Source organism: Narcine bancroftii, chromosome 10 (assembly GCF_036971445.1).
Source record: "Narcine bancroftii isolate sNarBan1 chromosome 10, sNarBan1.hap1, whole genome shotgun sequence".
Classification (NCBI taxonomy): domain Eukaryota; kingdom Metazoa; phylum Chordata; class Chondrichthyes; order Torpediniformes; family Narcinidae; genus Narcine; species Narcine bancroftii.
The window spans coordinates 21,617,696-21,633,254 of record NC_091478.1 but is presented as its reverse complement, the minus strand read 5'-3'; the positions used below and the strand labels follow the sequence as shown (position 1 = coordinate 21,633,254).

At 40.6% G+C, this 15,559-nt stretch overlaps 1 protein-coding gene across 4 annotated transcripts in view; it reads left to right on the top strand.

The window, feature by feature from the left end:
• The window catches only part of cfap58 (cilia and flagella associated protein 58), a 189,611-nt gene that overhangs the window by 116,557 nt on the left and 57,495 nt on the right, over window positions 1–15,559 (top strand). The window contains exon 18 of one of the 4 annotated variants that reach the window (XM_069900098.1): window positions 8,724–8,815. The exons of the other annotated variants lie outside the window; for them this stretch is intronic. Within the exon in view, the coding sequence (XP_069756199.1) occupies window positions 8,724–8,736 (13 nt within the window). The 3' untranslated portion in view covers window positions 8,737–8,815. Of the gene's footprint in view, window positions 1–8,723; window positions 8,816–15,559 lie in introns of those variants that run through there. 4 annotated transcript variants of the gene reach the window in all.

Below are 15,559 nucleotides of genomic sequence, written 5' to 3'. Positions count from 1 at the left end.
TCCGGCCTCATAGTGAATCTGTCGATGACCGTTAACGAGCACCTAGACCCTTGTAATACCGGAAGTGGGCTGACAATGTTGACATGCACGCGGTCGAATCTGCGCTGCGGTGGCTGGAAAGGCTGAAGCGACGCTTTCACGTGTCTTTGCACTTTTGAAGATTGGCAGTCCGTCCGCGTCTTTGTTCAGTACGTGACCTGTTTTTTTGAGTCCATGCCATACAAACTTGTTGGCTATCAGGCCAGACCATCACTTGAATGGAGGGGTGGGACAGATCGTGAATGGGATAAAAAATGCAAAATCTCCACGCAGCAGGAACAATGGGCGAGGCTGACCTGTGGAGATGTTTCACAGGAGAGTGGTACCTTTTGGCCCAAAGGTTACATCCTTGAGTTGCAGGCTCGTGACAGCAGTTCTATAAGCTGGGAGTTCATCATCCTAGCACTGACCTTTGGTGAGTGCCATGTCGTCTACACACAGAGAGAGGACACATTCTTCTTGAATGGAGGAGCGGGTCAGGAGATCAGCCACCACATAACTCTTTCCGGAGATATGTTTAATTTTGGTTGAAAACTCGGATACTGACTGGCTGACCAGGGATCTGATGCCTTCATGAAGATGAACATTAGTGGTTTGTGGTCAGTAAAAACCATAAAGTCCCTGCCTTCCAAAAAATTGTGGAAGTGCATGACTGCTATGTACAGTGCCAGCAGTTCTCTATTAAATGTCCTGTATTTCATTTCTAGAGGGTGGAGGTGCCTACTAAAAAACGCTAGAGGCTTCCATTGTCCATTGGTGTACTGTTCCAAGACCTGCCTACTGCCGTGTCAGACGTGTCTATTGTCAAGGCAGTTGGTGCATCCAACTGGACCAGCAATGATGCCTTTGCTAGGGTGTCTTTGGTCTGCTGGAATGCTGCTGTCATTTCCTTTGTCCACGAGTTCTTTGGCACTATTGGACATGAGGCCAAAGAAGGGTTTTGTAATATGAGCTGCAGAGGGTAGAAAGCAGAAATAAAGATTGACCGTCCCTACAAATTCCTGGAGTCTTTTGATCATATCAGGTCTTGTGTATTTGAGGATGGCTTCCACCTTAGAGCAACACCCTGGCTGCTGATCTGATGTCCAAAGACTGCTCGAATTTTCACTTTGCAGGGTTCACAGTTAGCCCGAACTCCTGTAGGGCAGCGGCAGAGTCAACGCAGATGCTGCAGGTGCTCTTTGTGGGAGTGGCTGGCAATGAGTATTTTGTCCAAGTATATGAAAAGGAAGTCCCACTGCTACGCCCCACTGCGTCCATTAGTTGCTGGAATGTTTGTGCCACATTTTTGAGCCTAAAAGGCATTCTCAAAAATTCGAAGAGGCCAAATGGTGTTATGATGGCAGTCTTGGGCACATCCTCTGAGTTTTACAGGTATTTGATGGTACCCATGTATCAAGTCAGTTTTAGAAAATATCCTGGCCCCGTGAAGATTAGCTGTAAAGCCCTGTATATGGGGCACAGGGTAACGGTCTGTCGTGGTAGCATCGTTGAAACACCTGTCATCTCTGCAAGGTCTCCAGCTTCCCATGGCTTTGAGTGGGAAAGCCCACGGGGTATCAGACCTGCGTATGATTCCAAGTTCCTCCATTTTGTGAAACTCTTGTTTTGCAAGCCGTAACTTGTCAGATGGTAGGTGTCGGGCTTGGACATATAGAGGAGGTCCTTGGATGAGGATGTGGTGTGCAATGTCATGTTTGGGTGTGGCAGTGGAGAACTTCGGAGTGACAATGCAAGAAGTTTGAAAAATTCATTGTTCAAGTACTCCACAGTGTCTAGGTGCGGGACGGGTAGTTTGGCACGTTGTGGTGTTCACCAACCGGCACCTTTTTAAGTCCGTCATCAGTGAGTGGGGTCTGAGGAAGATGGCACGCAGCAATAGCTGGGACATAGCAGCCAGAACTTATATGTGAACTTATTGTCGGTGAATTTTAGGGGTATAGTCTGTGTGCCGTATGTATGAATTGAATTGTTATTCACCACAGTGAGCACCAGCTCCAGGTATGGGTGTCAAAGCCCGAAGGAGGTAGGACACTAACCTCTTCACCTGTGTTAACTAGAAATTTGCGCTGGGAGAGTTCGTCCCAGATGTAGAGTAGGCTGTTACAGTAGCCATCCGTTGTAGCCATTAGTAATGACTGGCCATGGTGTTTTCCCGGAAAAGAGCAAGGAGGTCAGCAATGACGAGCTCCAGAACCCTGTGTTGATGGTAAAAACATCAGGTGGTTGTATCGGTGTCAAGCTCGTCCGGGCTAATTTTGGAACTCTATTTTTTTCAAACTTTGCTGCCTTCCGCTTTCTGCTTTGTTGGAATGCCTTATCATTTGGCTCTCTCCATTTGTGCCAGGTTAGTATTCTTTGTTCAGCAACTGACAGACCAGAGAAGTAAGTAAGAGTGAAAGGACAGCCTATGTTTATAGTAATGGCTCTTTGAAATCTGGTTGCATTGATGACAGAGTTAATATTTACTTGACGAAACAAGTGACAATGAGCTTTCGCATTTAGATCACATAATGTATTGATTCAGAAGCTGATATTGTAGCTTGGCATGCATTTGTAAGCTTTTCTTTATCACCAACATAAATGAAGAAGAATATTCATTCATTTAAATAGCATTATTCACTTCCTGATGACTCTCCAAAGAATTTTTGAATTGCAGTGTATGTTATTCTATCAGCAAGAATCATCTAAAGTGAGTATAAAAATGTATCATAAATTATAATGAATGGGGGAAATTTGTCAAGGGATCGTTTCTTCTTTCAGTAATGTTGCATATATTTTCTTTTCATCAAATGCTGTGGTTTTCAAACTGCCTCCATAAACTCACATTCCACCTTAAGCAATCCCTATGCTATAAGTACTCTGTGATTAGTAAGGGATTGCAAGTGAGAGAGTCACATGGGCTTTCTGGCAGTTGGCAGTTGAGGAGAGAGAGAGAGAGAGAGAGAGAGACACGACAAGTTCAACAAGTGCTCTCAGCTAGTGTATGTGTGACTCTGAAAGCAGCTGAACAGTGCAAGCCAGGAAGCTTGTTGAAACAGAAAGCTCCAGAGCAGTGGATGGCTGGGAGTGCTATCTGTCTGATGTTTCTCTTGGAATAAGAGGAACAGAAAGGAACTCTGTAGTAGCCTGAAAGAAAGAGGTTATCATCTGGAGAACCCTGATGGGGCAAGTTTCATCAGCGAGACATTGAGGTGACTAATGGTGGTACCTCAGTTGTAGAAATCCTGGAACAACAAATCTCTCTCTGCAAACCCTACAGGAACCTTCCTGAGTGGTAAACATTTACCTTTCGAGCACCAAAACCTGGTGAACTTTATACATGTTAAATTCTGTGCAAAGTATAAGAATTGCCTACAACCAGAGAACTTGGAAGAAGGAAAACTGAGATTGAACTGTGAACCAAAGAACTTTTCTTAAATTTACACACACATCATACATGTGCACTTAGAATTAGAAGGGAATTAATTTGGTTTAGTTAAGTATAGAAATAAGTTAAAGTTTGATTCTGTTTTCATGTTTAAAGATAATTAAAAACAACTTTTGTTTAAGTAACTATTTGTCTTGGTGAATATCTATTGCTGCTGAGTTTTGGGGTCTTTTGGGCTCGTAACAAAACCACTGATTTAACCTAAAAAGCATGCTGTGCTTTGTTTAAAACTTCAATTGAAAAATAGCACCTTCAGCAATATGATAGTTCTTTATTTAAAAAAATAATTGTTGAACAACTATTGAAGACCTTGACAAAGCCTCTGACTTAGTTGCAGTCAATAAGGCAAGTCAGTCCATCTGCCATTCCCTTGCCCACCTTCTCAAGTGATCTAGATCCTCATGTAACCTGAGACAACCTTCTTTATTCTCCCCATCACGACGATTCTTTGTGTTTTGTAAACTTACAAATCATGTCATCTACATTCTCATCCAAATTTTAATATCTCTGACAGTGAGTGATCCCCTAGGCACACTACTGGTCTCAGGCTTCCAATCTGAAAATCAACCCATCTCTACCATTCTCTGACTCCTTCAGCCAAGCCAAACTTGATTTTCTTTTCATCATTGTGGGATAATTATTTTTGGTTATCAAAGCATTGTGTGTGATAGGAATGAGGTTCATCAGTTTGATTCTGGAGAAGAGAGGAACTTCTGAGGAGAGGTTGAGTCGCCCGGGACTCTCCATGCAGGAATTCAGAAGAATGAGAGGGGTTTTATAAAAGCATAATATCAGGAAAAGGATAAATAAGGTGAAGGCAGGAAGATTATTACCACAAGTAAATGAGAGGAGAAGTAGGTGACATAGCCTAAAGATTCGGGAGGTTGAAGGGGTAGATTTAGGATGGAGATGAGGAGGAACTGCACCTGTACACTCAAATAATGGGATATCCTTCTTATCCCTCTAGTCCTGAGGGATTCTCCTCTGTATGTCTTTGTTAGAACTGATGATTTGTACTGGACGACACCTCTCTCTGCAATCCAAAGATCTTTTTTTTCTTTTTATATCTATGAAGTTTTATTCAGTTTGTATTTTTTTGAGGGGATGGTTGGGTGGAAGGGAGGGGGTTTTGGGGTGGGTAAAAACCATCATGTATGTAATCATTTTGTTCTTTTTTGATATCTGTAGTATTAAAATAATTGCAGTCACTGCATGTATGGAGTATTAAATAAAATATTCAAAAAAAAAAGAGATGAGGAGGAACTGCTTTTCCCAGAGTACTGAATCAGTGGAATTCTCCACCCAAGGAAGCAGAAGGGGTGGCCTCATTAAATATCTCTAAGACTGAGTTCGATTTTTGCATGGTCAGGAATTAAGGGTTATGGGAAATGGGTGAGTGAGTGGAATTGAGGCCGCAGCCAGAGCAGCCATGATCTTATTGAATGGCAGAGCAGGCTCAATGGGCCAGATGGTCGACTTCTACATCTATTTCTATGAATTTTGTGAATTTTACATTATACTATGAATCCTGATTTCTGCAATAACATAATTAATTTTATTTCCTTCCTGACATTGTCCTTGGTTAGAAATATATTAACATTTACTGGGGACTCTGGAACTGTTCGGGTATGCAGAGAATAAATTTATATGAGTACTGCACAAGAAATGAAATAAAAGCTTGAAGCTCCTGAACATTACATAAAATTGTAACCAAGGAGATGATTTTAGTTAATTTGTTGATTCAGTGGTTTTTTGTCTGGGTTCTTCCAGATTAGTAGTTTCTTTTCTTGTGAAATCTAATTTGTACCTCCTTTTAGGATACGTCTTCACATAACTTTTCATAAAACACTTCCCTTAAGCATATAGATTCAAGCATTTATTGTTCATTCATGAGGATTAAAAAAAAACCTGTTAAACCTTTTGAGTAAATGCATGGACAATAGAGTTATGCAGAGTAGTGTGTAGATAATGCCCACAGTGCTTTGTCTGATTTAACAGTTTAGGTTCCTCAAAAGTTACTGAAGTGTGCATTACACATTTCAAAATATCCCATTGGAGATAACTTTGAAGAGTGGAAATTATTAGCAAATTTAAATATATTTTTTGTCCCTGAGTCACAGTGTTTCTTTGCACTAGGTTCTTGTACATCTGCTCATGCTGTGCCTTCTCACCACTCTAAGTGAATACAAAAGTTTAAGATGTGTCAATTTCTAAATGAAAAAATAGCCTAGATTTATGCTGTGAACCTTAATGAAAGTTGTCCACAATGTCACAGTAGTTTTTTGTCGTGGTTATCCCATTTTCTTACCTCAACTTATTGGGCGCAGTTCTGGACGCCCAGCTAAAGGTAGGATGTCTGTCACCCAGTTGGAAATAGTGCAGTGTGAAAATTCACAAGGATGTTACTGGAGGGCTTGAGTTATAACAAGAGGTTGGATAGGATGCAACTTTATTTACTTGAAGCGGAGGAGACTGAGGGGTGACATTGTAGAGGTTTAAAAATGATGTGTGGTATAGATAAGGTGAATAATCGTAGTCTTTTTCCCAAGATAAGGGGAGGTCACAGGCTTAAGGTGAGGAAAGGTTTAAAAGGTAACCAAGGATCAACTTTTATGCACAGAGGGTGTGGGTATGTGGAACAAGCTGCCAGAGGGAGTGGTCGAGGAATGTACAATAATAACATTTAAAAGGTAAGGAAGGTTCAGAGCAGCATTTCTCAATGGTGGCCCTAAAAACACCCCCCCCCCCCCCCCGGGGGCCACAGCACATTTAAATAAAAGCCTTGTTTTTTTTTCACCTCATGTAAATCAATACTTTTAAATCTTTTTTTATGTAGTCTATAGGAACGAAGTATGGAAGAAACCAAAACTTGACTGCTTCGCATGGAAGGTGGCCCATAAACTTTGAGCAGAATACTAGGCCGGGGGAATAGTTGAAAAGAAAGGTTGAGAATGGTTGGTTCAGAGGGGTATGGTCCAAATGCAGGCAAATGGAATGGGGCTAGGAAGACTACTTGGTCCTCGTGAACAAGTTGAGACAAAGGGCCTGTTTCTGTGTTGTAAAACTCTATAACTTCATTCTGGAACTTTTGAAAAATAAAATGAAAATAATAAATAGAATGCTAGAAATACTCAACAAATTTGGAACCCACAGAGCAGAGAGATAAAAGGTTAATATTTTAAGTTTTTTCAATGAAAGGCAAATTTCCTTTATTGTCATTTTTAGTATTATGCAGGTTTTTAAGATTTTACCCCTTGGGGGAATGTTTAAGTAGCAGAAACAAAGACACACGCGCCACTGACTTTGATATGAAACCACCCACTTGCAATAGTCCTCCCATCTGTTCCTCTCTTTAACCACACTGGCTGCTGCTTTCTCTTCTTGAATGTACCGGTAATACCCTAATTGTCTCAACCATCTTCAAAGACCATCAGTCTTCTTGCTGGAGAAGAAAGCATACACTGAATGGGAGTTTTTACAACCATTAGGGAGTGGCACAGTTGGCACAACGCTATTACAACTTCAGCGATTGAGGTTTGAATCTGGCACTGTCTGCAAGGAGTTTGTACATTCTCCCTGTGTTTGCATTGGTTTCAGGTCAATTGCGTGTAATTGAGCAGCATGTGCTCGTGGGCCAAAAGGGCCTGTTATCTTGTCATATGTCTAAATTAAAAATTAAATTAAAAGAGTTTCTATGTTAAGATACAATTGATAGATGGAGGGTGTGAAACAAGACACAGGACACATAAAACAAGACTGTGGAGAACTGTCCATTCCATTCCTGATTTATTCTACTCTCTTATTCAGTTAACATTATAGCAAGATGATGCATTGTGTAACCATACATCTACTACTGCACAAGTTAATTTGAACCTTTGACCACTAACTCTCAGTGAAAGTCCATCTGATACCTCAGGCTCATTGAGGAGCTACCTTCATCTACCTTCAACCTCCCATGCATCCACAATAGAATCCAACATCCTTTGTGGTATGGATTTTCACTGAGCACTGGTGAAAAGGACTGAATGCAGACAAAAGGAGTACATATGAGGACAGTGGTAGTTCTGTTGTACAAGAATGGAGATAAAAAGGAGTAATCCTTGAAAGAATCATGCATTCTATGCAGCAGTAGTGGACAGCCTGCACAATATCCAATGGTTTAATGTGTGAAGCACCTCCACCAACCTCTCAAAGAGACTGCTAAATGGTCTCCTTGTCTTAGCTAAAGCAAATGCCTTGCTTTTTCAGGTAGAGATATAGAAGTAGGATAAGTTCATGATACATCTGATCTTAACAACCAACCTGCCTGGGATTTGTGACGTAACTAATATCATTTGTTTTTCATTTTTATAATCGTCAATTCTTCATAAGACTTCTGTAGAATTGTAGGCAAGAATTTCAATGAGTAATGATTGCACTTGTATTCATGTGAGTTTGATAGCAAACTATTCTTTCAATGTTATAGAAGAAAATATATGCATATCTTGAAAGCTGAAAAGTTAACAAGTAGCTGGCTTTGTGCAATTGCTCCTCTAACATTCAGATCCATAATGCCACAAAGCCAGTTTTAAATTAATAGATCTAGACAATGGTAATCTTTAAGGATGAATTGGTCTGAACATTTGGTCTGGATGGGTATGCTGTGGGTGCCAGTATTTTCTTATTTTTATTTATTCAAAACATCAGCTTCGATATCACTCCGTTCCATTTCACTGAGAAGATGACTGCAGGCATATTAAGGAGATCAGATGGATTGCTTAATTTGAATGCACAATTCCCCTTTTATCAGCGTAATTTAAAACCTGCCTTTTATCTAACCTAGCCACAGATCAGTTCAGAGTGTGCTATTAAGCCCTTGAGAAAAGGCATTTCTTTGATAGCCTCCATACAAGCAGGGAAAAGGAATTCTGAAAATTCCCGTTAGATTTGTGGCTGTAGGCGTAATGGATTCAAAGATTATAAACAACAGATGCTACTGGAGGAAGGTATTGGATGAAACCTGCCATAAAAAAAATCTTTAGAGATTAGGACTTTATTAAAGACAGGTAACTATATAATGCTGATGGGATTTTAAGAACAGTTTAGGAGCAAGTCAGCAATAACTTCAGCTTTATTGTATTATCTTCTATAGCAACAAAAAGGGAAACTTATTGGGGATTGTTAAGATGATTTCTTCTAACTAAAATGTTAACAATAGAATTATCACAAAAATCACATTTACAAGTGAATTTTATGTTTATTCTATTTCCTGCAGACACATCAAATGAAGCATAATTGTCTGAATTGCTGAATTTCACAAAATATTGCCCTCATGGTCATGCCGATTAAAATTCATAGTTCAACCACTCTCCAGTTCCATTCAGAATTTTATTCCTGTGTCTTTCTCTGCTCAAAACTACATCTGCCAATTGAGTGCTTCAGAGGAAAATTCAGGGATTAGAAATGTTTAAAGCTGCAGTCAGTGAGGTAATGCTGATGTAAGGATGACTGCTGGTTAGATGCTTTGCATGCTGGAAGTGAAGGCAACTGACCTCACAAGTCTTTGGTAATGGAGCAAGAAAAAAATGCAGGTCATGGAAATCCGAAGCAAAACCCAGTAAATGTAAACGCTCATGAGATCAGGCAGTGGGGAAAGAAAGAGTTATGGTTTTGGATCAAGATCCTTCCTAAGAACAGGGGAAGTGAGAAGGTAAGCATGATTTAAATTGCAGAAAGAGAATTTCTTGTTTATTTCCTTTTCTGAAGAAGGCTCCTTGATCTGAAACATTGATTCTGTTTGTTAGAAACACTCTACCCTTCAGCTAATAGAACCATAGAACATTACAGCACAGAAACAGGCCCCTTTGGCCATTCTAGTCGGTGAAGAACCATTTTTTTTTGCCTAGCTCTACTGACCTGCACCCAGTCCATAGTCCTCCATACCTCTCCCATCCATGTACCTGTCCAAATTCTTCTTAAATGTTAAAATTGAACCTGCATTCACCACTTCAGCTGGCAGCTCATTGCACACTCCCACCAGTCTCTGTATGAAGAAGTCCACCCTTATATTTCCCCTAAACTTTTCCTAGTGGAAAATGCCTATCTATAGATATTCTGTCTATACCCCTCATAATTTAAAAAAAACCCTATCAAATCTACCCTACTTCTTCTATGATCTTGTGAAAAAAGTTCTAACCTGTTTAATCTTACCCTGTAACTCAATTCCTGAAGTGCGGGCAACATCTTAGTAAATATTCCCTGCACTCTTTCAATCTTATTGATCTCTTTCCTGTAGTTATGTGACTAAAACTGCTCACAATGCTCTAAATTTGGCCTCATCAATGTCTTATACAACTTTACCATAACATCCCAACTCAAAAACTCAAAATTTTGATTTATGAAGGCCAATATGCCAAAAGATCTCTTTACAACCCTATTCACCCGTGATTCCACTTTCATGGAATTATGTATCGGAATTCCAAGATCCTTCTGTTCTATCACACTTCTCACCATGTATGTCCTTTCTTGGTTTGTTCTTCCAAACTTCAACACCTCACATTTTTCTGCATTAAATTCTGTCTGCCATTTTTCATCCCTTTTTGTCATCTTGTCCAGATCCCTCTGAAGGCTTTGAAAATCTTCCTCTAGGTCCACTACATATCCAATCTTTGCGTCATCTGCAATATTGCTGATCCAATTTACCACATTATCATCCAGATCAAATATAGATGACAAACAACAATGGTCCCAGCACCAATTCCTGATGGTCGCTACTAGTCATAAGTCTCCAGTCTGAGAAGCAATCATCCACTACCACTCTGGCTTCTCCTGTATAGCTAATGTCAAATCCAATTTACTACCTCACCATGAATACCAAGTGTTTAAACCTTCCTGAGTAACCTCCCATGGGATCCTTGTTAAAGTCCATGTAGACAACATCCACAGCCTTTCCTTCATTAACTTTCCTGGTAGCCTCCTCAAAAAGCTATCAGATTGGTTAAACATAACCTACCACGTACAAAGCTATGTTGACTATCCCTAATCATTCCTTGGCTATCCAAATACTTGTATATCTGATCTCTTAGAACACATTCCAATAATTTGCCTACTCCTGACATCAGGCTCAGTGGCCTATCATTTCTAGGGTTACTTTTAGAGTCTTTTACAAACAACGGAACAACTCTTCAATCCTCCGGCACCACACCCGTGACTAAGTACATTTTAAATGTTTCTGCCAGAGTCCCTGCAATTTTTATACTAGCCTCCCTCAAGGTGCAAGGGGATATCTTGTCAGGCCCTGGGGATTTATCCACCTTTATTTGCTTTTAAGACAGAAACCACTTCCTCCACTTAATCTGTATTGTTTTCCTAACTTGCCTTATAACCATATAACCACTTATAGCACAGAACAGGCCAGTTCGGCCCTACTAGTCCATGCCGTAGCAAATCCCCACCCTCCTAGTCCCACTGACCAGCACCCGGTCCATATCTCTCTAGTCCCCTCCTATCCTTGACTGTGCCAGTTCCCTGAGTAAATACTGATGCAAAAAAACCCACTTAAGATCTCCCTCATCTATTTTGGCTCCATACAAAGCTGACTACTTTAATCTTCAAGGAGACCAATTTTGTCCCATACTATCCTTTTGCTCTTAATATACCTGAAGAAAACCTTAGGATTTTCCTTCACATTGTCTACCAAAACAACCTCATGTCTTCTTTTAGCCTTCCCGATTTCTTTCTTGAGGTTTTTCGTGCATATTTTATTCATCTCAAATACCTCATTTGCTCTGTGTTGTCTATGCCTGTTATACGCCTCTTTCTTCTGAACCAGATTCCCAATATCCTTTGAAAACCAAGATTCCCTATACCTGTTAACATTGCCTTTAATCTTGACAAGAATATACAAACTCTGTAATCACAAAATTTCACCTTTGAAAGTCTTATATTTACCTCGCCTGAAAACATTTTACCCCAATCTACATATTCTACATCTTTTCTCATTTCCTCAAAATTGCCTTTTCTCCAATGGAGAACCTCAAACCAAGGGCCCACTCCTATCCTACTCCATTATTATCGAGACTAGTGGCATTATGACCACTGGACTCAATATGTTCCCCTGTCCTGTCTCGTTTCCTAATAGGAGATCCAGAATTGCGCACTCTCTAGTTGGTATCCCTATATATTGATTTAGAAAACTTTCCTGACCATATTTGATAAACTCCAAGCCATCCAGCCCTTTTAAGGTATGGGAAAAGTTAAAAACTCATACTATCACGTCCTTTCATTTCCTGCAGCTGCCTGCTATCTCTCTACAGATTTGCTCCTCCAATTCTTGTTGACTATTGGGCAGACTATAATATAACCCCATGAGTATGGTTATACCTTTCCCATTCCTCAGCCCCACCTATATAGTCTCAGTGCACGAGCCCTCTAGTCTGTCCTGGCTGAGCGCAGTTGTGGTATTTTCCATGACGAGCAATGCTACTCCTCCCCTTTTCATCCCCCTCCCCCACTCTATTGCATCTGAAACAACAGAAGCCCAGAATATTAAGTTGTCAGACCTGCCCCTCCTGCAACTGAGTTTCCCTAATGGGCACAGTGTAATAATTCCACATGCCAATCCATGCCATAAGATCGTCTGCTTTTCCAACAATACTCTTTGCATTGAAATAGATGCACCTAAGAAAATATCCACCCTGTACAATCCTTTTACTAATGACTGTGGTTAAAAGCTTTTGCAAGGAGTGTTTTGATGAACCGTAGTTACGGTGCCCTAAAATGTCAGCAACCCATAACTGGAGTGCTGCTCCTTTTCCTTTTGAGACCTCAAAGATGACCTTGATGAACCACAAGAAAATCTTGCCCTGGATGGAGTGTGCGGTTGTATATTTAATTGTCTGGGCACGCCCATTGGCTGAGTGTACCTGTGGCTCCTCCCACAGACTCCTGAGTAAAGGGGACTGTACCACAGCCCCTTCGCCAGTTCAGGACAGTCAACCAGCATGGACTTGACTCCATTCTATTGTGAATAAAAGCCTATCAGTTTGACATAATTTCCAGTCTTTTGGAGTAATTGATAGTGCATCAGGTTGGCTTCAGGAGACGGGAATGCATGCCCCCTGAGATGCAGAGCTGGGAGGGATGCTGTTGATTTCGTGAAGGGAACCAACAATGCTGCTCACCAACTGGCCTGTCAGGACAGTGAACAAAATGGCACTTTAATCTTCCACCATCCAGGTAGCAGAACCATTTTTCAATCCATAGGCTGACAATATGAGTCACAGGTTTTTTTTGTCTCAGCTATCTTCACTCTTCTTATTAAATCAGCTCTCGGCACATAGTCAGACTTACGATCATGATGGAGAGGTGTGAATAGGGGCATCTCTCTGCTTATGCAGGGGAACCATCTCCTTATGCGCAGCGTCTCTCTTTGGAGAACAGATGGCTACACGTGGGTAACATTTCTGTGCCCATTAAGAGAAGCAATCTGCTTACAAATGACATCCAGCTGCTCGTCGAGAACAGTGATCCACTCACGCATATTATCTCTCAGTTCAACGAGGGCTTCAAGTTATTTCCCAGCGGCACGTTGCTATTGCTGAGGAGCTTCAGTTGCTGCTGACTGGCAGAGATCAGAAATGTCCCTAGATCTGTCTCCTTAGAAGGAGGAAGGCATTGGTGACCCAATCCCATCAGCAAGGCAGAGTTTCCTGGTTCTGCACAACCTTGTGTAACTGCATCAGTCAACTTTGCCATACATCTATCATGAAATCATTCGGATCTCAGCCCTGATCTGAGACATTGAAACTATTTCTTCCTTCATAAATGCTCTCCAGCCTGTTGATTATTTCTAATATTTTTTGTTTTTTTTATTTCTGATTTTGATCATCTGTGGTATTTTGTTTTTGATATGCAAAGTTGCCTTGCCTGAGAATATAAGGAATTGAGCATTGCTCTGCTATACTTTGATCTGCCCTTAGTTAAAATTAATATTGCAGGCCAACATTCAGTTTAAGGCAAAATGCCACTCATAACTGCTCAGTTGAAACTTAATATCTATATTAAGATGCGGTGGTATGATAAATAGATGCACAATTCTGAGCGTAAGATCTTTTCCTGGTAGTCAAAGTGACTTAGAGTCATAAAGCACAAATCCAGGTTGTTCAATCCACCATGCCCATGATTACCAAGAAATACCCCTCCATACAAATCCTATGAATATACAGTAAAACCTGTGATATCCAGCACCTTTGGGAATTGGTAGATGTCGCTTAAGCAAGTTTTCTGGTTGCTTGAGACTCACTCTTACAAAGCCAAGTCAACTCGTCAACTTTATTTATCGTTCGAACCATGCTTTCACGGTACGATGAGATAATATTTCTTCAGGACTACGGAGCATATTTACATAGATATAAGTTAGGAAAGTAGTTAACACATTAAAATATTAAGGTATTAAGCTGTTTACACTGAAAGTCCACAGCACACTATCAACATTTGTACTTGGAGCTCAGGAGCCTGATGGCTTGGGGGATAAAGCTGTTTCCCACTCTGGACGTAAGGGTCTGAGTGCTTCAGTACCTCCTGCCAGATGGCAGAAGGTAGAGTAGTTTACATGCAGGATATGTGGAGTCTTTCACAATGTTTATTGTTTTGCGCCTGCATTGATTGTGTCCTTCATGCTAGGAAGAGGTTCCCCAATGGTCTTTTCCATTGACTTCTCTATCCCCTGCAGGGTCTTGTGGTCTGAGGTGGTACAACTTCCAAACCAGACGGTGGTCCAAACGATCAGGTGCTGTGTCTTACAGTGGCCAATGTTAAGACAGAACTAGGCAAAGTCTAGTGAGCGGTCTATGCTGGGATTAGCATTTCAGAGATGTGGTCTGAGTATCCGAGGTGGGGTCGGGGCTCCACCTGAAACGCATCAGAGATGTTCATGTACACAAGGTCCAACGTGTTTGTCCCTCTTGTAGCAAAGTCCACAAATGCCTAACCAATATATCAGCATTAAAAATAAACAGTTTAAAGTCAAAAATACTTTACTGTACTCAGACTGTATAAACTTCACTTGCATGATATATAAACCTTAAATAATTTTACTTTCTTTTCAGTCACATTTTTTGAAAACATTTAAGTGGCACTGCACCTCCATGGAGCTGCCTGAAAGATGAATACTAACATTATAGATAAATTAAAACCCCCCTCCCCAAAGTTTACATATAAAACCTGACTAATGTACTTAAAAATATACTAATAAAGATAAAGGTTCTTACTAAGCTGGGAGTGAGCCTCTTACTTAGATTCTTACGAAGCAGGAAGCCAAAGGGGAGTGGCATCGACCAGCTCTTCCATCTGGGTGATGCCATTTTATTCAAAAACAACTTTATTCGAACAGCTGCTACAAGCAAAGCTTGATCAAAGCTCTCTGCTGGCTGACTATTTGCTCCCGTCTTCACCAAAGGCTTATGTGTTACTTCAGAGAACATTTATGTTTACAAATTTAAACTTTTATTGACATTTTTATTTATTCTTATTTATATTTATTTATTGACTTATTTTCCTCAATTTATTTACAGTTTGCTTGAGGTTGCTGGTTGCTTTAATTCTGGATAACAGGGGTTTTACTGTTCTTAAGTATATCGGAACTATGGATATTATATTCCATTTATGAAGTGCTCATGTCAAAGCCAGAGATGCCATAGTTACAGTGACGTATTTTAGAGCCAAAGAATTATGCAGCACAGAATTAGGCCTTTCAGCCCATCATTCACAAGCTGACCCTTTGGAGTTTACTGAACCACGGCAATTCATAACTGAGGGTCACTGACCAGATATGGCCCTGTCCTGTCTTAAGGAAGGGCATCATCATTGCCTCAAGAAGTCAATCCACTACATTTTCTGCATCTGACCACAAGGTAGAAATTACTGAAGGTGTCAGTTTTGGATCAACGTTGCATTGAATCCATAGCCTGATTATCCCTTTTATTTGAGGTCCTCAGAAACATATCAGAGGGTGACTGGCAGTACTCAAGCAAGTCATTGGGTTCTTTGAAAGTAAAGGAGGACAATATTTAATCGAACACCAGCCATTCTTTCTACAGCTTTTTGCCGTAT